The sequence below is a fragment of the Camelus ferus genome, chromosome 21 (assembly GCF_009834535.1).
Source record: "Camelus ferus isolate YT-003-E chromosome 21, BCGSAC_Cfer_1.0, whole genome shotgun sequence".
Classification (NCBI taxonomy): domain Eukaryota; kingdom Metazoa; phylum Chordata; class Mammalia; order Artiodactyla; family Camelidae; genus Camelus; species Camelus ferus.
Window position 1 is genome coordinate 5,191,560 of NC_045716.1, and position 25,568 is coordinate 5,217,127.

A 25,568-nucleotide genomic window follows, 5' to 3' on the forward strand; every position below is an offset into this window, starting at 1 on the left:
TTCATTTCCTCCTAAGGTGCATGAATATGGTTTAAGGTGCTGTATTTGAATTAGAGTCTTTTACTAAAAGCTTTCAAATTTCACAGCTATTTATACATTTGCTATTTCTCTGATTCTTCCAAATATAGAAACAAACAAATTAAAAAAACCCCATTTATACACATCTAGTTGACTTGTTCAGTGGGAAGGTCCACTAATACAGTAAAAGAAACTAAACCTCTTTGCTGGTATGCATACATTGTCTAGATTCATCTTCAAATCTGAGACTGAAAAAAAAAAATGACCCAATACTTTAAGCTACATTAAAGAAAATGTACAGCATGGAGCTGAGTCCTGAAAAGCTTAGTCTAGGCAAAAGAAGGTCTGTTTCCTTCATTCTGTCCCAGTCAAAACTTGTCAAGAGTAAAAAAGTAACTATTACTCTATAGTATTTCATGTCCTTAAGGGATGTTGCTAAAAATGGTACCAAGTATTGCTATTAGTCTTTCATATATATTTGAAATAAAAATTATCAGAGAACAAGGCCCATTCCAACAATATTTACGAAGAATGGATCTTTAGGAGGAAGACAGAGTTTGTGTCTCGGGTCCACCATTTTTTGTTTATTTGATCCTGTGTAGGTCATTTAGTATCTCTGACCCCTAGTTTCTTCTTTTTGATTTAAAAAAAAAAAAAAAGGCAATAACTTAGGTCCTGATAGCAGAGGGTGAAAAATATGTTTAAAAGCTTTATAAACTTTCATAGTATATCATCAAAAATTAGCTACTGATATCACTTACTGTATACTTCTGTATTTCAGTACCTTAAGGCAATAAAATTTTCAAATATATTCAACTAAAAACTGGCCTAAAAATATCTAGAAACTTCTATAACTGCAGTTATGTTTATTTCATATCTGTCCTACCAATTCATGGTTCAAGTTTAAATCTGCAACAGTGTTTGGGGAAAACAGCCTTATGGATTCATTCCCCTTTGCAGCTGAAAGTCTTTGAGTTAGACCATCTTTGTTTCAGAAAATAAAAACAAACAAAAAACCCCAAGTGGTCTTGGTTTTCACTGCAACCATAGGAACCCACATAAAATTGTCAACAGAACAAATAAAGATGCATCAGAATTGTTGTTAAAGTACCATCTCAGTTTTACCCCTTTAGAGCTACACTCCCTTGCCTCTCACTGCATTGTACCCACATGGTCCACATGCCCTTATTTTGAGCACCGCAAGCTCGTTCCACCTTTAGGGTGTCTGCACTTTCTGTTCCCTCCACCAGAACTCTGTTCCCCCTTATCCTCACATGGCCGTTTCTTCTTGTCATCCATGACACTGTCATCTCTTCGAGGAATTTTCTTCCTCACTTAAAGTTGTCCCTACTCCCATCACTCTACATCACGTAATTCTATTTTGTTTCCTTCACATAGTTTTTTTTTTTTGATGAAATCCAATTTATTGATTTTTTTCCTTTTGGTACTTGTGCTTTTGGTGTCCTATCTACATATAGTTTTCCCTATTTGAAATTCTGTTATTTGTTTATTTGTTTATTGTCCATCTCCCTCACAAAAACGTGGACTTCAAGTCTTGTTGACTCTGGCCAACAAGAAAAAGAATATAAACAATACTGTTTTTCTACTTCATTCAGAAAATTAGCCTACTTATTTCTCTTTGGAACTCTTAAATATATTCCCAATTTACGGACTATTCTGAGGATTAGGAAAAATGCTTACCTGTTGTTTGTTACTTTGGCAGGCTGCACTCAAATGCTTAAACCACAGCATTGCATTCATCCTATTGCCAGCTTGAAACTTGTATGAATTTCCTAAAATCATCAAAAACAAGGGGGAAACAAAAATTGATGAGTGAGGGAGGGCATAGCTCAAGTGGTAGAGTGCATGTTTAGCATGCACAAGGTCCTGGGTTCAATGCCCAGTACCTCCATCAACATAAACAAACAAACCAACCTAATCACTCCCCCCACCAAAACAAACAAAAAATCGATGAGCGTTCTCAGCTTCAGAATTCGACTTCTCTAACACCTGATTTTTCCAATACAAAAGAAGAGTTCTCTATGCTACGTTCACATGCTACCAGTTATTCAGAAAGTCATTGTTTTGCTGTTTATGAATGGGAAGAGAAGTATTTTATTTGACTCCTTAAATGCTCTTTAAAGTATATCTAAATAAAATAACCATCTGGCTTCTCTAAATTTCTCTGTGTGGAGAAGTGCAAATTATCAGTTCTCAACACGACTTAGATGATCTATATTAAGTTTTTATAGGCTAAAATGCTTTAACACGGTTAACACTTAAACATGAGCTATTTAATGTGATAAAGAATTAATCAGCTAACATCAATATAACCTATGCTTTTAGTTTTTAGTTACATTTGTCAAAATTATTACAGAAGTGTCCAGGTCTAGTGAGGGCTTATGTGAAAATCTAAGGAGGCACCTTTTTCTGTTTTTGAAAATTAGAAATTCATTTGTGCTGTATGTATTTAGACCTCATGCTGACTCTAATTCAAAACTGACACATAATAAGGGTCTTTTATATGCTTACACGTATCACGGTAATAAGCTGAGAAAAGAAGAAAGGACTCATGCAGAACAGGTTGCCCTAAGTTGAGCTTAGTTCCCTTTTCTCACTGACCTGAGTTCTCTTTATTTCCCAGTTCTTACTGAATTCTCCACCTTCCTTTCTGACCACATTCAATGGCTCAAGAGTCTGATCCATATGTAGGCATTATACAGCTCTTTGAGATTTTAACAATCAAAGACTTTTCACTTTCAGAAGCAACACTCTTCTTCACCAAATTTTTAATTATTCAAATAACACTGTTTTGCTTGTTGAGCCCAGAGGCAAACATCAGACCAATCCAGACAGCAGGCATTTCTGGCGAGCTGGCCACAGCTGCCATTCATCCACTCTCTCCCTCCCTGGAGAAGACTGTCCATCTAGACTTCATAAAATCCTTGGCTACTCTGAAATAGTTCTATCAAGCACACTAAGGAATCGAAGGAAACAAAGAATTTGTTAACTAAGCCCCATGAAAATAATCTCCTTTTAAAATGTACTTTTATAAACAGTGAATGCCTTTGGGATTGGCAAGGTGGATGCTAGGGTTTTGAATTCAGAACATTGAGTAGGAAGTTCTTACTCTGTAAATCAATCTATTTCATCTCAAAACATAACATTTTGCTACATTTTTTCTGTACTAACTTTTTTCTGGATATTTGCTTACTTAAGTTTTTACTTAAAATATCACAATATCCTAAAAGCAGAATATTGATATAAAATACATTCTAAATAAACAGAGGTCAAAGTATAATTCTGCAGTCAATAGATGGTAATATAATATCATTTCAGTAGTGAGTTGCTCAAGTGAAGATTCTGGGCAGATGCAAAAGAATCTCCTCTCTGGCTTCCTCTGAGGTGCTTATCAATAGCTGGCATATGTCATGAAGGAAGACCTGCAATCACGTAGGGATCTGTTCTGATGACCACTGAGGTGGTCTCAACTACAGGCACAAGCTGGGTCAGGAGGTATGATCTGATCTACACAGCCCACCCTCCAACTTCTCTCATCCACTTTGAAACTCCTATGGCCAACAGAAATAATTTCATTCATAAATGTCTCTATATACTGTAAGCAAAGTATTAAAATTATACTTATTTGGAAAATGAGCAATTTGAGTCTAATAACCAATTCATTTAATTAAAAGTAATGGAATAAAAAATCACTTAAAGGAAAATTTCTGCCACATTCAGAACTTAAGTGTAACAATTTACTTCAGGGTATAAATGAAGAGGTACTGCATATATGGGAAATCTGAGATTTTAAAAGTAACAGTGGTCTACAGATTCTCAAATTCCCTCCTTCCCCTCCTGGTTAGTAGCTCTCTAGGGATAATCTGGGTTTTCAATTTCAAGCTTATGACCACATAGCAAAGAAATATATTTAATAAGCAACTAACAGATATTGATATCTAAAAATATTGCTGTCATTACTATATATGATGTGATAGAAATAGTTCCCAAGAGATAAAACTACACAAACAATGCCCTGCAGTCAAGCATTCCAGTTAAACTGAACTTTGGCTTACCCAAAGCTGTGTATATGCACTGCCTTCAAAACCCTAGTTACTTTAATGACTCACCTTTCTCAGAGTCAGTCAACAAGAAGAGATCTGGATGTTCCGGGTCATCAGCCATCATCACCATCCATCCTACTACAGATACGTTCTTATTTGATGTTGATTTGAACTGAGAGATAAAAAGATCATGGAAACACAAAATTAATGGCTCATCCTAAGTAAAAATTAAGTGTTAGCATATTTTCAGTTTCTCCTAGTGAGAGACGAGATTTCTTGCTGGTCAGGTCTGCTCGGGGCCTTTTACTACTAAATTCCATCTAGGCATGCTCTCTTTAGATAGTCTCCAACTTCCCGTGTCTTTATCAGCTTCCACTCCTCATCAAAAGCTAACTGTCCTAATGTCCATTCCCGAAGACCATGATCTGTTAGTGGATATGGTAAGTTTGTCTATGTTATTTTTTCTGTTACCGTGCTACACCTCATCCCTTCCTTACAGAAACACATTTGCATTTTAATAGAGGTGTTATCCTCCCTCCTCCCAGCTTTACTGAATATAACTGACATATAACATTGTATACATTTAGGGTGGATAATGTAATAGGGGTGTTACCTTAAACTGATAAAACTGATAATTTAATAAATCAGCAGTGTCATCACAATTCTTAGGAATATATTCTTACTTGTATTTCTCAAAAAAGGTTCTTAGCATACTTGTTACTTTTCTAGTTATTCTTTTTTAAATAAAGTTATATTTTAGTAATAAAAAAGGGCTTTATAGAACAACAGGAAATTTAGGTTAATTGTACTCATGAACATAAATGAAAAAATATAAAATAAAATATTGGCAAACTGAACGTAGCAGTGTATAAAAAAACTGGTAAGTGATGACCAAACTGGATTTACCCTAGGAATATGAGGCTGGTTAATGAAATCAACTAATCAACTAAGCTGGGTTTATTTCAAGAAAGCAAGCTTCAACTTTAGAAAAATTATTAGAGTAAATCACCATATTAGCAGATTAAAAAAAAATTTGACCAACCCAGTTGATGTAAAATGAAAGCATTTGCTAAAATATAATGCATATTTGTGTTAGACTAGGAATGGAAGGGAATTTCCCAATTCAAAAAGAGTGTCTATCAAACGAACAACAAAAAATGCCATACAAAACCTGAACAGACAAAGCGGGAAAAAAGAAAACAAAAACCAAACCAACACGCTGCAACACCTACTTAGGGGTAAAATGCAAAAAACATTTCCAAATCAGTTTCATGACAAGGATGCCCATCACGGCTACTTCCACCGGACACTGCATTGGAGGACGTAGGCAGCCCAACAGGACAACAAAAAAGAAATAAAAGGTATAAAGGTGAGGAAGAAATAAAACTGCCGTTACTTACAGAGGATATTCTCTACACAGAAAATCCACCAGTCAATAAGAAAGATTAGCAAGGATGATCAATGTAAGAGTCAACTGCAAGTTTATACATTAGAAATCTAAAAGTCACTTATAAGAAAGGTACCTAGGAATATATGTTAACAGAAGACATACAGGAAAGTGTAACAGTTTAAAGACATTCAAGAAGAACTAAATCAAAGAGAAATACCATGAGATGAGGAAAAGGGTTCAGTGTTGTAAAGATGTCAGTTCTCCCTACAATGATCTACAGATTCGGTGTCATTTCAATAAAAATTCCAGTAAGGTTTTATGTGGAACTTGAGAAGCTGACTCTAAAATTTATATGTAAGAGCAAAGGACCAGAAATAGCCAAGACACTCCTGAAGAAGAATTAGGCAGGACTTGCCCTGCTACCATCAAGACTTGTAAATCTACAGTAATTGAGACCATGAGCTACTGGGACAAGGACAGACTGAGGGGGCAACGGAAGTCTAGAAAGCAATCTATGCCTATAGATGCAAACTCATACAACAAGAGTGGGCTCTGCAGACTGGTGAAGGAAGAAGGAAGAATGAATAAATGGTGCTGGGAAAATTAATCATCCATGCAGGAGAATCCAAATGAATGCCTACTCATACCACATCTCTCACACACACCTGTCTGACTCCAGGTGGATCAACGATTTTAAAGCAAACTGCAAAACTTTAAATCTATTAGGAGAATATCCTGATCATCTCAGGTTAGAGAAAAAATTTTAAAACATGACACAGAATGTATTAAGCATAAAGGAAAAGATAAATTTTATTACTTTAAAATTAAGAACTATTCTTTAAAAGACACCACAAAGAGAGTGAAAAAAACAAATCGAACTGGAAGAAGATATCTGTAACACATAACTGCTAATAGATTAGTATCCAGAATATATAAAGAACTTTTCCTAATTAGCAAGAAAAGACACCATTCAATAGGGAAAACATTTATCCAGGTATTTTAAAGAAGAAACATAAGTGACCTATAAACATGAAAAATACCTTCAAACTCATTAAGTAATTAGGGGTATATACATTAAAATCATGAGGTAACATTTCATACTTAGCAGATTAGCCAAAATTAGAAAGCTTGACAATACAAGTGGGTAAGGATGTGGAATGATGAGAAGACTCGTTATGCTACTGGGGAGGGTGTGAATAAATTTGGCACTTTGTTGGAAGGGTGAACAGTTGCACTCCTAGGTATGTAACCTAGAGAACAAATGCACAAAAGTATTCATAGTAGCCTTGTTAGATAAAGCAAAAACCCGGGAAGCACCCAAAGATCCATCAGGAGAACGATGAACACATTATGGCAGATTCATAAAATGGAAGACTATTCAACTGTGAAAAGGAACACAGGACAGCCATAGGTATCAACAGTGCTGAATCTCAACAACAATGTATCAGGGCAAAAAAGAGAGTGCTTAAAACTATGTACGTGAATCCATTCAGGTGAAGTGAAACAACATGGGACACAGGGTAAAATTCTAAATAAAAACAGAGCAATGATGAGGCTGAAATTTAGGACAGTGATGGGCTGTGGGTACGGCTGATAAGGAAGGAAGAGGATGCTGCTGGGAAGACTCGGGACAGTTCTGGTCATTATGCTGCTCTGTTTTCTTACGCTGGGTGAAGAGTTATATAGACGTTCATCTTATTTATTATTCTTTAAAATGTACATGTATACTACATATCTTCTGTATGTATATGTTTTATAATTTTAAAGAAAGGGTTAAAGAATGAACACATCATATTATTTACAACAACATGGGTACTACAAAAATGAAAGCTACAGGAATTAGGAAGTTTTAATACTACGAAGAATGAAATTAGCAATACCACAGAACTGCTGATTTGACAGTTTATAGTTCATGTCAGAGTAGACAGCACGATTTTCTAATATTCTTTTCCTAACCCTAAAAACCTCTGCATCAATTGCTTCTTTTTTTCAATTGAGAAAAAAAAAAAAAAGGGGGAACTCAAGCAACATAAGCCCCTTCACAGAGTGCAAATGTCCTTTACCACCAGCTGAATCTCATCCACTCCCCAGAACTCAACATCCTCTGAGGCGTAGCCCTCTGGATCTCTATGCATCACACCAAGGACTTTTTGGTTGCTGTTTGTTTTTAGCTACTAATGGAGGTATATTTAAATTCTGACTTGTGGTTTTTACCTATTAGTAAGTATTTCCTGAATGCTAAGTATTTTGAGTGTTTGCAGATTTCTGACATTATAAATATTACAGGAGTATTTTTCTATAGATATCTTCATACACTTGTTCAAGGATTTCCACGGGACAGATTTTCAGAAAAAGATCTCACTGGTTATTATTAAGTTAAATACTGACTAGGAATGCCCTCCACAAAAACAGTACCAATTTAAATTTCTGCCAACTGCAGATGATAAGACTATGTTTACCTACATCATGGCCAATGCTACATTAGTAATCTTTAAAATTTCAGCCTAACGGCAAAAAAAGGGGCATCTTCTTTGGTCTGCATTTTTGACAACCAGTGAGGTTCACCATCTTTATGTTTATTAGCCGTTTATATCTCACCTTCTATTTATCTCCCTATTCCATTTTTCTACTGCTGTTTCATTCTTACTGAGTTGTGGAAGGTCTTTATGGGACAGATTTCTTTTTCAGGTGCAGTCTTGGTTTTTAATACTGAACTCATCAAACAGTATTCACTCATTACTATGGCAGACATAGGTTCAAATAGATCTACAAAATTCTTTTTACAATGAATACGCTTCCATTAAAAATATTTTTACAGTTCATGTTTCCATTTTAAAACTTGATTCAAAATTATAGACATAACAAAACCATAGTCCCCCTCCTCTCTTCCCAAGCCTGCTCTGCTCCTCACAGGCAAAAACCTCATACTTAAGGAAGTAATAAAATGTAAGTGTGTAAGGCTGCCAGATTTCCTCCCCTGGAATTTATTTACATGTACAAACAGGTATATATATTCATTAGTGATTTTTTTCCTCCTCCAGCTTTTAATTTTGAAAAGGTTCAAACGTAAGAAAAATTTAAAGAATGCTATAATGATCACCCACATTTTGCATTTGCTTGATCTCTCTGAACATTTAAATATAAATTGCAGACATCATGACACTGAACCCTACTTACTTCAACATGTTATCTCCTAAGGATATATTCCTATATAACCACAGTGTATCATATCTAAGAAGTTTAACAGACACAATCATACAGCCCATATGAAAAATTTGATTGTCCCAATTATGACCTTTACAGCTTAAAAAAAATTATGTCCAAGATTAAACCAAGGTACACACAGTGCATTTGGCGTTAAGACCCTTTAGCTTCTCTTAATCTACATCAGTCCTCCGAGCCCCCTACCCAACTCCATCTGCCAAATTTTGGTCTTAAGAATCCAAGCCATTGTCTTGTAGAATGTCCCACAATGTGGATTTGAATGTCTCCTCATGATTAGATTTAAACAAAACAGCATGCAAAAGAAGACTTACAGGAAGGTCTACATTTGGAGAAAAGAGCATTTCGAGGCTTAAGCACAAGGAGACCATAGTAACCTTAGTAACGACTAGTCCTCTTCACTGCTGGGGAAAGTCAATCAATCAGTGACTGAGGTGGAAAGAACTGCAGGTGTTGGTCCTAATTTTTCACATTTTATAGGTTAGGAACCAAGACTCCAAGGCAATAGTTTTCAACCATTTTCTGAACAAAAAACCCAGGTTGGGAGGGCTTGGACGCCAAAATAGATACTTGTAATGTGCACTTTTCACATTAGCAATGGAAAAGCAGCATTCAAAAAAGGAACTTCCAAATATGGAAGTTATTCCAAGACCTTCCTCGGAATGGTCTTACTAAATAAAAATAATTGCACTACAGTACTCATACCAGGAAGGAGCGTAAGAACTTCTGGACTAGAATATGTAAAAAACAAACAAACAAACCCCTGCATCCTGTTAGGACTACTTTCTTCACAACCATGAAGAGGCTGTGAAACTACGCTAACAATTTACTTTTTCTCCCCTCCTACTCATTTTTGTGAGGCGTCTTCTTGTATTTCAAAGAGATCTTCTGCCAAGGTTCAGTAGGTGTTTTGTGTGAATTGATGGGTCTGTAGTTGTAATTTTTGGTGTATTCGTGGGAGAGGATGAGCCATGCGTCCTTCTACTCTGCCATCTTGGCAGTCCCCCATGCTAACAATTTAGAACAGGAATACTTACATGTTTCCTTTCTGTAGCCTTTAGAGACTTGGCAGCATAGTAGAAAAGCTGTGTCCCACACAAAGCTGCCCAATACTTTGTCCAAGATGCTACCTGGAGAGGACAAACACATGAAACTACCACTCAAATGCTACTAGCCCTCAGTCACTCTGCCTCCTCAGCCCAAAGTGCTTTAACTTCACTTCACTGCCACCATCTGAGCTTGGCCTCAGCGTTGCATCACTGCTGAAATCTTCATCTCAAATATTCTTGTCAGGTCCGCTTAATATATTCTACTAGTACATTCATTCACTTTTTATCATCTAGCATCACTGCCACCTACCCATCCCAGATCCGCCTTCCCCTTTCTTCACATTTAGCTCACACTATGAGGTCTGGCCACAAATCCATTCCCTTCCAAGTACGTTCACTGCCCCTCTCTCCTGATAAGACCCCAACCCTAGTTAAGTCTAACCTTCGGATGACTTGGTATCATTTCACAGTAGGTGAATATTGCTGGAGAAATCACATCGTTGTGCCAACTGACAAAATGATGACCAAAGACCTCAAGTGGAAATTCACAGTCCTTCAGTTTTACCCAATCAAGGGTACCCTCTCTCTCTGGAGATAACTATTTCACACTCTCTTTTTAAAATTCTAATACTCTACCCCTGAATGACACCACTGCATACTTCCTAGGAAAACAGATGAAATCTGGTGAGGACTACCTCCCAGACCAATTCCATCTAACTACCTGTTTGAGACCCACATCCTTTCTGTTGCAACAGGAGAGTTAAACCTCCCTTCACCGAAGGAGGAACTCAGCTCTCCTCGTGCTTTACATTTCTACTCTCTGTCCAATTTGCTTTTGTCATTTACTCCTCTCTCCACTGCATCTCAGTTTCTCTCCCTCTACCATTACACCAACAGTACCCTCACCTTTACAGATCCCTCTTTTGCCCATCTCCTCACATGTCAGACACCATCCGGTTCTTCGTTCCTTTTCACAGCAAAGCTTCTCATGAGGCTGTCTCTAAACCCTGCCTCTACCTCTGTTTTGCCCATTTTCTCCTCAAATTGCTTTTATCTGGGCTGCCGTGGTCAAGGCCACTGACCACCGACATGTACCAAGGCGTCTGTTCTTATCATAATCAGCCCCTTCGCAGCACCTGACACAGCTACTAAGCTTCTGTGATAACAAGGCCCTCACTTTTCCTCCACACTCTTCTGCCAGCTGACCTTTAAATGCTGGAGTTCTACCCCCAGCCCTCTCTTCTTCCCTGGCTACGCTTCCTTCACAGATAATCTATCCTACCCAGCCTCACACTTCAAATACCATCTGTTTGCTAATCACTCCCAAATCTCTCTCTGGCCACCACCTCTCTGCTGAACTTTTGAACAGCAGTCTTTAAAGAGCCAAACTGACACCTCCACTTAAGTGTCTAGTAAGTCTATCAAACTGAACTTGGCCAAGACTTAGCTGGCCCCTCTCAAAAAAACTTCCCCTGTTTCAGAAAATGTCCCTGACGCTCACCCAGCTCAGCCCCAAACCCAGACGTCACCTTCACTCCCCCTCTTCTCTCATACATCACATCTAACCCACCATCAAGGAACCCCAGCCCTTCTCTGACTTCATCTCCTCCGCCTCCCCCACCTTCAATGCTTCCACCATAAGGCCTTCTGTCCCCTGAACTCGACCTCCTCACATGGCTAACTCACCTTCCTCACTCAGATCCCAGCTCAGATGCCCTGCTACGGTGACATCTCTCCTCACCCTATCACTCTCCGTCTCATCCCCTTGTCGGAAGGGCTTATTTTCTATTTCTCTTCATCAGAACATAATCTCCCCGAGGCAGGCACTTGCCTGCAGCTGTTTCTAGCATCTGCACACAACAGGGGAGGCAGTGCCTACGAGCCGTTCTGAGTTCACTAGCTGGCCTAGTGTCAATTCTTGACTGACTGTGCCTGAGGTTTACTGTAATATAAGCAGCAAAATCAGATTCCTTAGATGTAAACCATTTTTATAATTTAAGAATCCCTCATAACTTCAAAAACTTTAAGTGCGGATATATGTCAAAGTTTTAACTCCAAATCAGATAAATTAATATACTGTTTGAGAAAAGAAAAAAAAAAAAAACAACAACTCCTTTCTTTAGTAATCAAACTACCTTGCTGCTGTTGGGGAAGAGCAGACGCCTGTGCGATAACTGAAAAGCTTTGTTCCACTAAGCTTTAAAAAAAAAAAAAAAATATATATATATATATATATATAAATAATTATGGTTGGAGGACATTTAGAATCTGCATCCTATTTTATGTAGGAAAACAAAACTGCATTACAGAGATTTAAATAAACTTAGGACTGACAAAACAAATTGAATTCCATTTTTTAGGGCTGTCACTCACTCTATTTTCGATTTCTCCTAAACTTACTACTAAAATACTTCTCAACAGGATACACTTTCAAGAAGTGTATCTCTAAGAAATGGTTTTGTGCAAGATCTGTATTAGGGATCAAAAAGAAGGACTGTATCAGGAGCATCTTGATTTAAGCCCTTGTTCGACTTAAATGAAATCTACATGACAGGTATATTAACACTTTAAATAACATTATGAGGCATATGTGTACTTTAAATTATTTTGAGTGTATTTTTATTTCAATTGTCTTCATATTTCCTAGGGTCCTATACATTTGCTTATTTTTAGAGGTGGATTAAAATACAATATAATAAATTCTTACTGTAGGCTTTTTGCCTTCTTTTAACAAAGTTTTCCTCCTGAGAACTCCTTGAATAGTGACAGCTCCTGGATATAAATGTACTGCCAAATCTTCTGATTCTGCAGAACTATAACAACGAAATGAAGAGAAGAATATATAAGCACTTTTGTCTATAGTAAGTATCAAGTACTTAAATAAAATATAATTATTCTTATTTTAAAATTGTTACTTGATTCAGAATGAGAAAGACTGACAATTATGAGGGTTTACTGATCTGAAATTTATAAGCTGTCACAGAGTTAATCAGGAGGTTATTAAAGGCAGCAGATGGTTAAAAACACACATTTTATTACATATTTGAACAAGTATAATTTAGAAAGAATACAGCATTTCACTTTAGTAAAGATTGAATTAATTTTCTTCTTAACATGTCATACTGCATCGTTGCTGAAACCTTTTATTCCCCATTAGAAACTTAAGTCCTGGTAGAAGAGATGAGGATTCTATTTGTTAAAAGTATTTAAGCATATGAAACTCTAAATAAAAATAGCAGAGGCTCAAAAAAGGAAAAAAGAAAAAGAACACCCATGCTTAATTCTAAAATAGGTGAAAATAATAGAGGCAATTAACAACATATTTTTAAAAACTGACTTTCTGCAATAAAATTTAATGACACTTAAATGTCATCAATGCAAATAAGTGATTATAACCCAAAAGCTGTCCAAGAAAGGAATTAACTCCAAAACTCAAGATTTCTTTTTCTTGTATCTGAAGAAAACCATCACAAAATAATCAAACATTTAAATATCTTTCCCCAACTCATTTAAGGTTGTATATTTAAAACAAGAACAATTTCTACATGAGTCAATTAAAATATACACACAGATTAAAAAAAAAATCTGTCATTTGTCTGGTGATTTGACATGTGCTGCAGAATTCCTACAAGAGTGAAAAAACCTGAAGTTTGCCAGTTTTTCCCTTTTTGATTATTTAGGTGTCTTCAAAGTGACTTAAAAACCTAAAAACCACTAGAAATTTCAAGGTGGAGCTATTTACATTCAGGGAGGTATACACACAAGGAGACTAGACACCATTAAACTGACATAAAGTCCACTTCTAAAGTTTGCTATCTTCTTGTATTATGTTTTGGTTGATTATCCACTATAGTTAACCTCCAGCCCCCAGTCCACCTACCATCCTCATCTTTTTCTGTAGCTAAGATAATGCAGAAACAGAACAGATTTAGCTAGATGAAAAACCGAATGAACATGAGTTTAAACACACAAATATTATTTAATAAAACAGACTTATCTAAATTCAGAACCTGCAGTTAATCTGAAAAATTCTTATAAAAGACAAATTGAATGTAGACTTATTAGCAAAGTGAACGCTTCAACTGCAGCCTTTGAATAATAAGCACATTTTTGTACTGCTCACCCAATAATCAGCAAGATTAGAAAGACCTGTGCAAAGCTACTGATTTGGAATTATTTTTAAAATGTGACATAAAGATGCAAGTTCTAGCAATTAGCTCTGTGGATCAGAAAGAACAGTTCAAATTTATCTCTAGATTAAATCTTGGAAAGAAAGTTACATGGGCGCTTTGTTTAGTTTTTAAACCAATTAGTTGAGAAAGAACAGAAGTAATGTGAGACCACACCCATGTAAGCCGATCACCAACACCAGAGGGGAGTTCTGTGACCCCTGAGTGCAGGGGAATTGTACCTGCTGGCCTTCACGTGGCTTCGATAGCCATTTCGTGCCACTCTTGTCACCGGGCCGAGAGAATGGTATAATCTGTTCCTGTTGGATTCCATTATAAATTGTATGTATTACAAATACTTTTATTCACACAGTCATTATCAATAACCTAGAACAGTACAGTAATTTCTTTGTGTAACATAGCTTTCTAAGTCCTACAGAAGGAGAGTATGTGATTGCTCCTCTGTCTTTTTTAAAGCATGAAGCACTGATTTCAAAAAATTTTATTCTTCTACTATTGACTCCAGAAATACTTAAAGTTCTATTAGTTTGAACCATATCTTTATATAATCACTCACTTCTGCAACTCTACTGAAATAAAGAGCTATTTATAACCAAACACTACCAAAACCTGAAAAATACTCCTTTTATTTCTATTCCAGTTCTTGGATTCTACTTTAAATGTGATACCTGGATTTACATGAATAATTTGTTCTTATTGTTTGTCCCTGTGAAGACACCTAAAAGCAAAATTACCTGTAAACTTAAAATTAATTTGGCCTAAATATCTTATTTTCCTTTCCATCTTTTATATTAAATCCAAGAAAACTACTAAAAGAAATGAACTGAGTAATAAATACAGGCATTACTTTGTTTTTACATCAACTAGAATAAATACACGATAAAGTCAATAAATGATAAACATGATATGAGTCAGTATTCATCCAAAACGGCAGGGAGTACTTAACAAAGGAAATACGCACACACAGAAACACTGATAGTTCTTTGTCTAGGAAAAGCCAACAGTAGCCCAGCTGACAAATGATATTTAAAACAAAAAGCATTATTTTAGCAACTTAAGTGGCAATGTATTTGAGGTCTCTCAATTTTCAAAGTTCACTATCCACAAGCAGCATTTTGAATCCTAGTTCTTTATTCACTTTTTATTATTTCATGTGAGTCTTGCTGGACAGCATTAATTTGTTCTCAAAATGTTCCAAGAGCCGCTGATTTAGACTTGGCACAAGTACAACAGATGTTTTGGCTGCAAGTGTCTGCAAGGCAAAACATTTTATCAAAAGAAAAACATTGTTTTGTGATGTGAAGGTAACACTGTTAAATACCATCTCCGTAAGTAACCTGCTGGGATAAGGACAGATTATTTAACACGACACCCTTCCAGTCACTCGCTTATAACTCATGACATGAGAAACACTTTTGTTCATCAATATTTTCAATCTAAAAACAATACACTCTATAATCAACATCTGATGGTATTGTGTTCTTACTAGAGCGAAAGAACTAGTAAGACAATTTGTACAGACAACATGCCAGGGGCAACGCTCGTGTTTTTCCTGTTTTAGGCAAGCCCAAATAAAGAGACTGAAAGAAAAAGTTGGCAAAGAAATAATACCTAAAAACAGATTGCTAAAAATCCCCCAAAACAAAGAGGACAAAACTTAGGAACACTGATAATTAGAGCAGAAAGGCTCAAAAGTACTTTGAAATCTTGGGTTTACAAGTAAAATCTTAAGCACATAATGGTGAGAAATCTTTATCAAGTTTCAAAAACAAGGGTCTAATTTTCCAATTGTACCACGAAATTTACCAATTCAAATACGTGTAGTTTAATTTCAAACGTACAGTTAGTATAACTGTTTTCTATTAAAAAGTGACTGATAGGGAGTTAGGTAACTAAATATTTTCAACTTCATCAATTTTAACATGACATTCAAAATTCAATCTAAATGACAAAATGCAAACTAATCTTGTCACTTAGTAACTTAGGTTGCTTAGTTTATATACAAAAGGGGATAATTATTCTGGTCAAGATTCAAGTAATTTAGTATGAAAATGGCAGAGAATGAAATGGCCAAAGACAATAAAAAATTCTAATGGACATTTATTAAATAACAATTATTTGTACTGTTTGACTACATTTTTAGGAACGTCGTATTTTGGAAGATTGATATGGCTGCAAGCAGAAGACAGCTTTTACTGCTTAAAGCATCCAGGGAAAGAGAACAGAATACGACTTACATTATTTCAGTATAAATCCATGTGCTTTGTGCCAACTTCAAATCAATGACAATTTAAGTTCAAACTTCCAGCTGCTTTACTTACAGTGTATTTAAAATTTATTAAGTCATTTTGCTTTTGACAAAGCAGCAGAGAATGAAGTTGACCATTCCACTAAATGCCTTAAATTACTTAAATGAACCATAATTAAAAAAAAATGATTTTACTTTTAAAGACTTAAGTAGGTAAGCTACGATTGGTTATTATTATTTTTAAATTACATTTAAAATGTACTAAAATTCAAATAATGTGTCAAGTCACTAAAGAAACATATCTTTACTAGATCAGACTAAATTCCAGACTTAAATATCAACTTCTAATTTCTACCACCATCAGGAAGCCCAAACAGTCCCTTGGAGATACAGAATAAACATTATGCCTTGAAGTTCACATATCATACACTTTCAGAGAGACAAAACAAACTCAAAGCAGTTTAAACGGACAATTTTTCTTACCTTTCAAAAGCAGGCCATGAGGTTTCTTCACTTAGTTCAGAGCCATCACTGCTACCTAAAATCAAAAATTATCCTACTTTTTAAATATCCTAATTACAATTTGGATTTTATATTTAAGAAATAAATTCTTTAACTGTGCTTACAAAGTGAAAGTCACATTATTTGTGGGGAGACATCCACAGATCAATTCTTCATTCTAACATCACTGCACTAGATTTATTTTGCAAAATATCCAAATAGAGTTGACAAGACTATCCACAATAGCAACACAGCACAAAACATTTTTGCATGTATAATTGTGGCTCAAATTCATTACACTAGTAAACAATTCTTCTACCATCAGAGAATGTATATAAGCACGAGTTTTTTCCTTATTAGGTTGGTTTTAATTTAAAAACTATATAATTATGAATTTCTTAAAGGTTCATGGCATACTTCCCTTTGTATTCCTTTTAAAACCCATTACTACCCTAAGGATAAAAAGCTTAAGGAAATTGAATTTTTGCCTTTAGAGGCAAGGTAGAACAGAATGGAATCCTTACATTTTTTTTTTTAAAAGGTGCTATAACAATGCCAAAGTTTCTCTCAGAGGGCCAGTATACCAGTTAAAGCAAAGTTTTAAATTAGCTTAATTTGAGGGGAAAGAATGTGGAGTCCAAAACAGCTTAGGGTGATTTAAAGTTATTTTAAAGATAATACTGGCTCTCAATAAAGTTGGTAATTAATATGTCCTTTATGTATCAAGTTGAATCATCGATCAGACTTTCATAACCAGGGTTCTGTGAGAGGCTCAAACTCAAATACTACTAAGAGTCCGTCACATGTGAGGGATTAGCACGTCTTCCATGGGTTCAGGATGGCACGGGTTATGTACCGTCCTTGGAGGAACTGAGTAACAGCCACTGAACAAATTTTCTGGTTGTGTGGTTCAGATGAGAAACTGGAGATAATCTGTTGTGGGTCTTGTAGATGATCTTCTGATGTGCAGAGTTATGTGATAAAGACTGAAAGCTTAAGCATAATTAGTATGACTAATTTGTAGGAAATGTAAGCTCTTCCAGAAGCCTGAAGCTCCGAGTGGATGTGCCCCCTTTGGCTGGGCAAGTTGGGCTGGTAACCAAAGGAACATCAATGGAAAGTAACAGCCACAAACAGAGAATAATGGTCACTATAATACTTATGACAGTAAAAAGCCAAATAATTTGTACTGAGTTGAGAGCTGTAATTTTCAAAATTATTATTTTTTGCTTGAAGTGGCATGCTGGATTCTGTTAAGTATAACATTTTTAACTTGAAAAAAGTTCTTCCTCTCTCTTTTGCAAAAGTATTCTGTGTATTATTTTTCAGATTCAGGCTGATATTTGCATATAGGCAATTTACAGTATCAATAAAGAGATATTTCATGTGACCAACTTGTCTCCTAGTTTGTAAATTTTGTCATCATTTCATCATTTGCATTTATAAAAAGGGGAACATTGGGAAAAAAAAACCTGCTGAATGGAGCTTTCTAGCTCCAAAGCAATTTCACTTTCAGGGTTTGAAACTCAAGGATTAAAGAAAGTCAGTATGTTCAAGAAAATGAACTTCACTTCTTTCTACTGACTGTTCATCAATATTGGCATGATCGTATTACTAATAACAGGCTTAGCCCTTGAGGAACCTGGCACAATCACAGAGGATGACATTTTCCTCCTTTCTTTCTTTTAAAAAATAAAAATAGTATCGTATGGGGATTTCCTAACTATCCAAAGAAATAATGCTTACCTAGAAGGCTCAGAATATGAATAGAAGTTTAGGAAGTAAAAACAAACAAATTCCTCTCTCAATCTCACAGCCTTTTCCAGTCCCGGTTTTCTGCTCTGACTTGTTCGTAACCATCTCTCTTTTCTTACCTTTCATTCTCCAGTCTTCTCTAATCAGGGCTTCGCCCACACTAGTCTATAAAGCAAATCCTGTCAAGGGCATCAAATGCCTTTTATCTTGCCAAATCCACGGATCTACTCCCATTCTCAGTTGACCCTTCTTTTTGCACATTTGAGATTGATACATTCAAAACTTCCCTCCCTTTGGAGACACTTTGTCTACTGGGCTTCTGTGATGCCACACTGTTTTTCCCCCCTACTTCACTGGTCCCTCCTTCATGGTTTCCTTTGATGGCCCACCATTACAAAAAAAATTAAAAAAAAAATCACACCTCTAAATGTTAGAATATCTTATTTATTTACATTCTCTCCCTAGGTGACCTTATCCATCTCAATACTGTAAATATGCTAATTCCTATACCTGTATCTACAGACCTGGACTTACCCTATTTTAAGCTTCAGCTTTATACATTTGATTACCTACCTGACAACTCAATACAGAATTCTTAACTCCCCAAACCTAGTCATCCTTCACAAATACCTCAACGTGTACAAATGGCTACTTTTCTAGTCTTCTTTCTCTTCCTTGGTAACAGCACCACCATCTAACCAGCTGCTTAATCCAAAACACCGGGAGTCATACCTGATTGGCCCTTTTCCTCATTCCCACATCCCACCTGCATGCAGTAACCAATTCAACCAGCCCATGTTCTGCCCCCAACCACTCCGGAACACCTCCCCTTTTGGAGTCAAAAACATCAAGCTCTTTTCAAACTATCATGAATTATTAACCTCAGTACCTACTAGTGATATGGTCATATATCTACTTTGCTTCTTAGGTTTTATCAAATTTTTCCTGTTGGAGTAGGGTTCATGGCTCTTCCCCAGCTGAGTTTTGTTTAAAATCTTATTTTACGTAAGTTGGAATCCAGTATTTCTCACCTATTGAGATTCCACTAGAAAGAGTAGAGCTTTCAGCTTGGCCTCGAGACGGCGCATGGGGCTCCATGACGCTGTCATCTAGCAGGTGTCTTGGCCCCGCGTTCGGGAACGTTGCACTCTTAAACTCTGCTGTGTTCATTTTATGAATGAAACTGAAAACAAAGAGAAATACTTTTCTTATCTTTTATTAATGTTACTAATTCAGGATATAAAAGATACTCTTGTATAAAGATTTAGGATTTAAAAGCTTTACCTGCTACCTGAACTTACTTCTGAACTCTCATACTAATGAACACATCAATTTTACCATGAAAGCCTCAAACTACCAGGTTAGGGAAAAGTTTTTAGGAAGCTAGACCATATCCACCTATGTAGCAGAGACGCTTTAATTTTATATTGAGTCTTGGGTCTATTAAAAATCATTTTCACATCCACTTTTGGAAAGTAGCTATCAAATCCTCACGAAAATCATGGCAAAGGTGAACCTTTGGCCCCATTTTGAGAAAACAATCTTGCAAAGCTAAACAAAAAATCAGTTTCCCTTTCCTTATATTTAGGAATAAAAATAACAATTTTTATACGCTTTATTTATGGTCACTTATTTTGGTTAACTTAAGGAATGAGATGACCTTGGAATAAAAGTTACAACTTCAGAGGGAAATGGTATATTGCTTTACTGATTTTATTTATGATGATGCTTTGTAATGTTCATTTATCTCCCCTAAATGTGAGGGCACTGTTGGGAAAAGCTCATTTCCAAATTAAGGTAAAGGAAGAAATAAATGCCTTTATCAAACAAAATATTTTACTGAATCAGAAAAAGACTTGTGATGCAAATAAACCTAAGCAAGGATACTATTTTCTGTTCAACTAATGAAATAAATAGAAAATAAACCCTACTAGAAAAAATACATAAAAATTTGAAAGATAAGATTAAGAAATGCTGACTTATAACCCAAGCTATGGCACTTCCTATGTCCATGCGGAATCAGGTTCCTGGGGGATGGCGGTGTCTGTGGTAGCAGGGCTCCTTCGGCTGCCATGCTTTTTCTTCCACTTTGTGGAGATGCTCCTACTTCAGGACCTAAGGGTTGCATTTAAATAAAGAGAGAGAGAAACTTTCAAATGGTTTGAAAAGATTGTTTTATTTTTAATCCTTTGATATGAAATATAAAATGTGGTTTAAATTTTAAGATAATATTAATGCTACTTGTTTTAATTGAACATGAGAAATATTTATTTTCTGAGTTTTAAAACACAAACGCTCAAAACATACAAAATCCATTAATTTCTATTTTACTTGCACTAAGTAGGCAGTATAAATATTTTCCCCATTTACAAAGGAAGCAGCAGAATTAGAAGAGATGGGCTCAGGATATTACATCACAGATGGAACCTAGACTAAACACTCAGGTCTCCCTAGTTAGTCCTAGTTCAGTGCTCATTTAATTTTATACATTACTTCTTTACTCTTAGTTTTAGCTTCTTCTTGGATAAAGAATGTGTAGGAGCACATTCAAGTTAGAGCATTAAGTTAGAATTTAAATCTACACTGACGCTGTTCAAGTTCATGGGAATTAAAAAAAAAAAAGAACTCAGAAGTACACGAATTTGCAAAATATCACTTGAAGAATGAAAAGAAAAGTGAATTTAAAGAGATTTACACTGAAATGTTTTCCTCTGCTTGAAATACTCTTCCCCCAGATATTGTTATGGTTTTGTTCCCTTACTTCCTTCATACCTTATTGAGTGGGCCCTCAAATATTTGTAGAATATACAATAATATATATAAAACTTAGAGCAAAGGTCTGTATTTAGAATTTTTAAAAAAAATACTTATTGATGATTTCTTAAATAATGAATTATCTTCAATTTTATATTTTTGGTTATGTGATATACATATGAATTCCCATTATAATGCAACAGATAAATTAAGGGACCATGACTATTTTTAAATATTTTCAGTACTTGGTCCAGCATTAGTATAAAATTAAAAAAATTAAGCCACTAAAATTGACTTCTACAATTATTCAAATTAGTAGAATTTTCCACTGCAACCACAGAAATTTCTAATGTAATCAACCCTCACTGCCCAGGGCTGCATTCTTAATGTAAACAGCAGACATTCGCATTTATTTATTTTCATTTTACAAACATTTATTATTTTCTGTTGGTTGTATCTATTTTTCTTGCTTAGTTGGCATATTTGTTTGTACATCAGTGACAAACTTTAACAACTTTTAAATTAAAAAACAAAAAAAAATAAAAACTGCATATATTTTAATACCAAAAATAAAATTGTATGTGCAGTATAAAATGTGCTAAGTAGTTATTTACTTTGGAATATATTCTTTCTTATTAGGTTATCTGGTTTATGACTCGGTAATGAGAGAAAGCTGCACTAACCTACTAAATCTTCCCTGGAAGCAGCAGAACGAGGTGTGCTTGTCCCTGGTTCTATCTTTAATGAAAGCCTGAATTTCAGAAAGAAACAAAGCACATAAAATGATTAACACTTGATAAAATAATAATAAAATTACGTACTTCCTCAAAAAAAAACCCTAAAAACATTTTTACAAAATAATCTCAGCTACATATTTTTCTTCAAGAGGACTCTTTAGTTGTTAAATCTCATTTCTCTTTTATACAAAGCTGATTTTATGGTTATCCCAGGAAACAACAGCAAGGGAAAAAAACATTAAAAAGTCATATTTAAGAACAGAAAAATCTCCCTAAACTACTGCAACTGTTGCCAAACAATTCAACACATTTAAAGACATCTGATGAATGACTAAAAGGTTAGATTTAACTTGAGGTTATATTGATACTCGACAATTAAACTCAGTAACTTTCACATATGTTATTGATTATATTATGCAAAATCTAGAATCTTTATTGGATGGGTTAATGGCCTCTGTAGCACTGAAAATTTCAAAAACACTTTATTTAAAAGTAATCATCCAAAAAACCAACCAACTCAGTTAAAACTACCTAATGGCTTAAGTGGCTAACTCTATCCATTTAGAATTAAAATTCACCTTCCTCTGTAACTGTGCAACAATGTCTTAGACTTCACTTCTTAAACTTTAACTTCTTTTAAATCCATTAAGCTTCTGGAGCCAGATGTGGCAATTTTAATAACTACTTACTCATATTTTAAGATAATCTCTATACCTCACTGGACAAAATATGAATGTTGTGCTATGTCGTAATCAGAGAGATGGAAGAAATAGTGGTAAATATTTCACAGACATCAAGTCAAGAAGTTTACAATCCATGGCTACATCAGAGCTGTGAAGCAACTCCAGCCTTAAAAAGCTGATCCAGTGACGTCGTACATTTTCAAATGAATTACCAAGTAAAAACTTTCTATAAAATAAAAATTGATATGAAAATATAAAGTGGTAATAATGTGGTGAGAAATGGCAATAAAAGTATTTTCAAACATTAATAAAATTCTAGATACATTTAAATATGTACCTCAAGCTTTATATTTGAAGAAAAGTTCTTCCTAGTTGTTTTCTAGAATTTCTAGCCTTTTATTGGTACTAATTCTGTTTTGCAAAATTCTTTACGAGGAAGAAAAAAGTTGATAATCACTAACATATGAGATCAGAATACTTTCATATAATGCATTAATATTAAAAAACAACCTAGTCTTTCTCTTTGATACAATTTTAAAGTATAACTTTTTATTGGAAAAAATATTTATGGACGACATGAAGTTAAATTTGAAAGCTTGGGAACAGCTGGGATAATAAAGCCAAGCAAAAATTTTTCTGAAATTAACAAATGAAGCTACAAGGAAAATGAGAAGCCTCAAGAGAAATAAGCTCTTTATCCTCCCGTCGGAATAAACCCCGACAGTTGTGATGCATGATACGTGAAAAACAGAAAGGATTAGTAATTCAAAAATCCCTCCTAGTCTGAGCACTACTGTGGATGGTTAGTGGAAAGGAAATGGAGATCAGCTATTTCAAAAGTAATTTCAAAAATATTTAATGAAGGACTTGCTCTACTGGAGAAATGGGCAGGTGTGGTGCTACGCTGGACAAGCGTGTCTCTAACCTTTAGAGGCCAGAAGGCTCAATATTCTCTCAATCCACAAAAACAATTCAAAACAAGTTCAAAGATGTGTTAAAAATTACCATTAAAAAAGGAGTAATTTTTCTATTTGTAGATGGTTTCATTAAAGTTTCAGCCTATTCAAAGATAAATTTCCATAAGACTCAATGCTTGAATACAGAGAGAAAGGAAGAAATGTAAATCAGAACTATCAAACATCAGCCCTCAGTAACCTGAGAACATGAAATGGTTTTTCACAGCCAGCCAGAGGAGGCGTTTGCACACTGCCTCAATCACATCAAGCGATTAAAAAGAAATACATGAGACACCCTTCCCGTTGTAAATGTACAACGGAATCAGGCATTTGCATAAGATGTAGGATTTAGATGTTTAAATACACGGAGAGAAAGGGTGGAGGACAGGACAAAGCCATACAAAGCACTTCTGAAGATCCAACTTACTTGTAATTATCATCTTCGACAAACTTCTGCAGCTCTTCTATATACTGAACGGAGTTCAGGTATTTTTGGACGTGAGGCAACATGGGGATATCTAGGCAAAATGTGATAGTTAATTATCTGATAAAGTACAGCTCAGGCAGAATTTTAAAAGTTAAAGCTGAGAAAAATATATTTCAAGGTAAATTAAGGCTACATGGCACTAAAGTTTAAATTAACTCTAGAAGGACATTATCGAGATAAATGTTATTTAATGTAAAAATGAAGCTAATTTAGAAAACTACAGTTGTATGCTGTCTGTATGCATTAAAAAGAAACAAAGACAAACAGCTCCATTTACAAAGTCCCACATTCTTGAGGAACTTCACAGGAAAAAATCAGAGACATCGTTGTGATTTATACTCAAACCTCTTGTAAATGCAAGACGTAAAGCAGTTTTAGTTTTTCCTGTTTTTTTTTTTTTTTTTTGAAGCCTGGCTCACATTTGTAGTTTTTTCCTTTCCTACTTAGAAATTTCAAATGAGATTAATTTAACACTATAATTTGGTCTTATTAAAAAAAATTGAGAAAAGGATAAAAATAAGAGATTATTTGATTTAACGTTCAGATAATGTAAGCTTAATGTTTTTATGTAGTATAAAAATTATACAGCTATAGCAGCCTATCAGTTTATTCCCTTCCACACTGAAAGCATCCAAACATTTTAAAACATTAAAAAAAAAACTTTTCTAATCAGTTGGGCTTACATAAGCTCTTTCTATATAAGGTTCCATAAAATACATCTTGGACAAAAACTGGTTATTTACTTGCCAACACAGGACTCAAGTAAGCTAGCTGATTGTTACCAGGGATCAAGGGTCTCAGTGCCTTCCCTTAACTGAAAACTATTAAGAATTATTTTCATAACAGATCAGGGAAAGCAAATGAGATGAAGAGAAGAGAAAATAATTTTGAAAATTATGTTAGCAAACGTCCTATAAAATAGAAGAGCAAAAGATAAAACCTGTAACATTTTAAATATGAAATACTTCAATTCCTTCAAAGCAAGATCTTAAACAGAATGCTAAATATTAAACAGTGAAATAAAACAATCATCATTTTCCTTTATACTAAGATGATGTTCCCTGCTGTGCAAAAAGTGGCCGTCAACCTGTGTCAATCAACAGACTCATAGCATTACCTCCAGATACTCACCATATTCACAGGACTGCTGTAAATCAGAAATTATGCGAAGGATGTTATTCATTAAATTTGATCTTTGCTCATTTTCTAGAATGCTGCCCGTTGATGGGTACGCTGAATCAATGTATGTTAAATCTGACAGATAGATACCTGAAACAAAATTAGATAAATGAGTGTTTTCCTATGTGTAGCTTGGAGAGGTATAGTTTATAGCTATATTTCAATACCTGCCGTATTTAGAATATATACTGCAAGCTTGTTAAAACATGACCACTGAGGCCTGGATTTCCCTGGAGTTGGGGTCAGACGTGTAAATATGTTTTTTTTTTTTTAATAAATGTCCTCTTATGGTGTCATTTTAAGACATGGTTTGTGGCTGGAGTTAGAAACTCCAG

The 25,568-nt window shown here is 35.1% G+C and overlaps 1 protein-coding gene across 3 annotated transcripts in view; it reads right to left on the bottom strand.

The window, feature by feature from the left end:
- The window catches only part of RALGPS2 (Ral GEF with PH domain and SH3 binding motif 2), a 136,003-nt gene that overhangs the window by 6,718 nt on the left and 103,717 nt on the right, over window positions 1-25,568 (bottom strand). For 2 of the 3 annotated variants that reach the window (XM_032463663.1, XM_032463662.1), the window contains 11 exons: window positions 25,186-25,323; window positions 23,995-24,085; window positions 21,875-21,942; window positions 20,417-20,552; window positions 19,469-19,620; window positions 16,665-16,719; window positions 14,155-14,232; window positions 12,451-12,556; window positions 9,732-9,824; window positions 4,149-4,254; window positions 1,720-1,811 (listed from right to left, as the gene is read on the bottom strand). In XM_032463663.1, the coding sequence (XP_032319554.1) occupies window positions 1,720-1,811; window positions 4,149-4,254; window positions 9,732-9,824; window positions 12,451-12,556; window positions 14,155-14,232; window positions 16,665-16,719; window positions 19,469-19,620; window positions 20,417-20,552; window positions 21,875-21,942; window positions 23,995-24,085; window positions 25,186-25,323 (1,115 nt within the window). The remainder of the gene's footprint in view (window positions 1-1,719; window positions 1,812-4,148; window positions 4,255-9,731; window positions 9,825-12,450; window positions 12,557-14,154; window positions 14,233-16,664; window positions 16,720-19,468; window positions 19,621-20,416; window positions 20,553-21,874; window positions 21,943-23,994; window positions 24,086-25,185; window positions 25,324-25,568) is intronic. The other variant, XM_032463664.1, reaches the window with a different exon arrangement.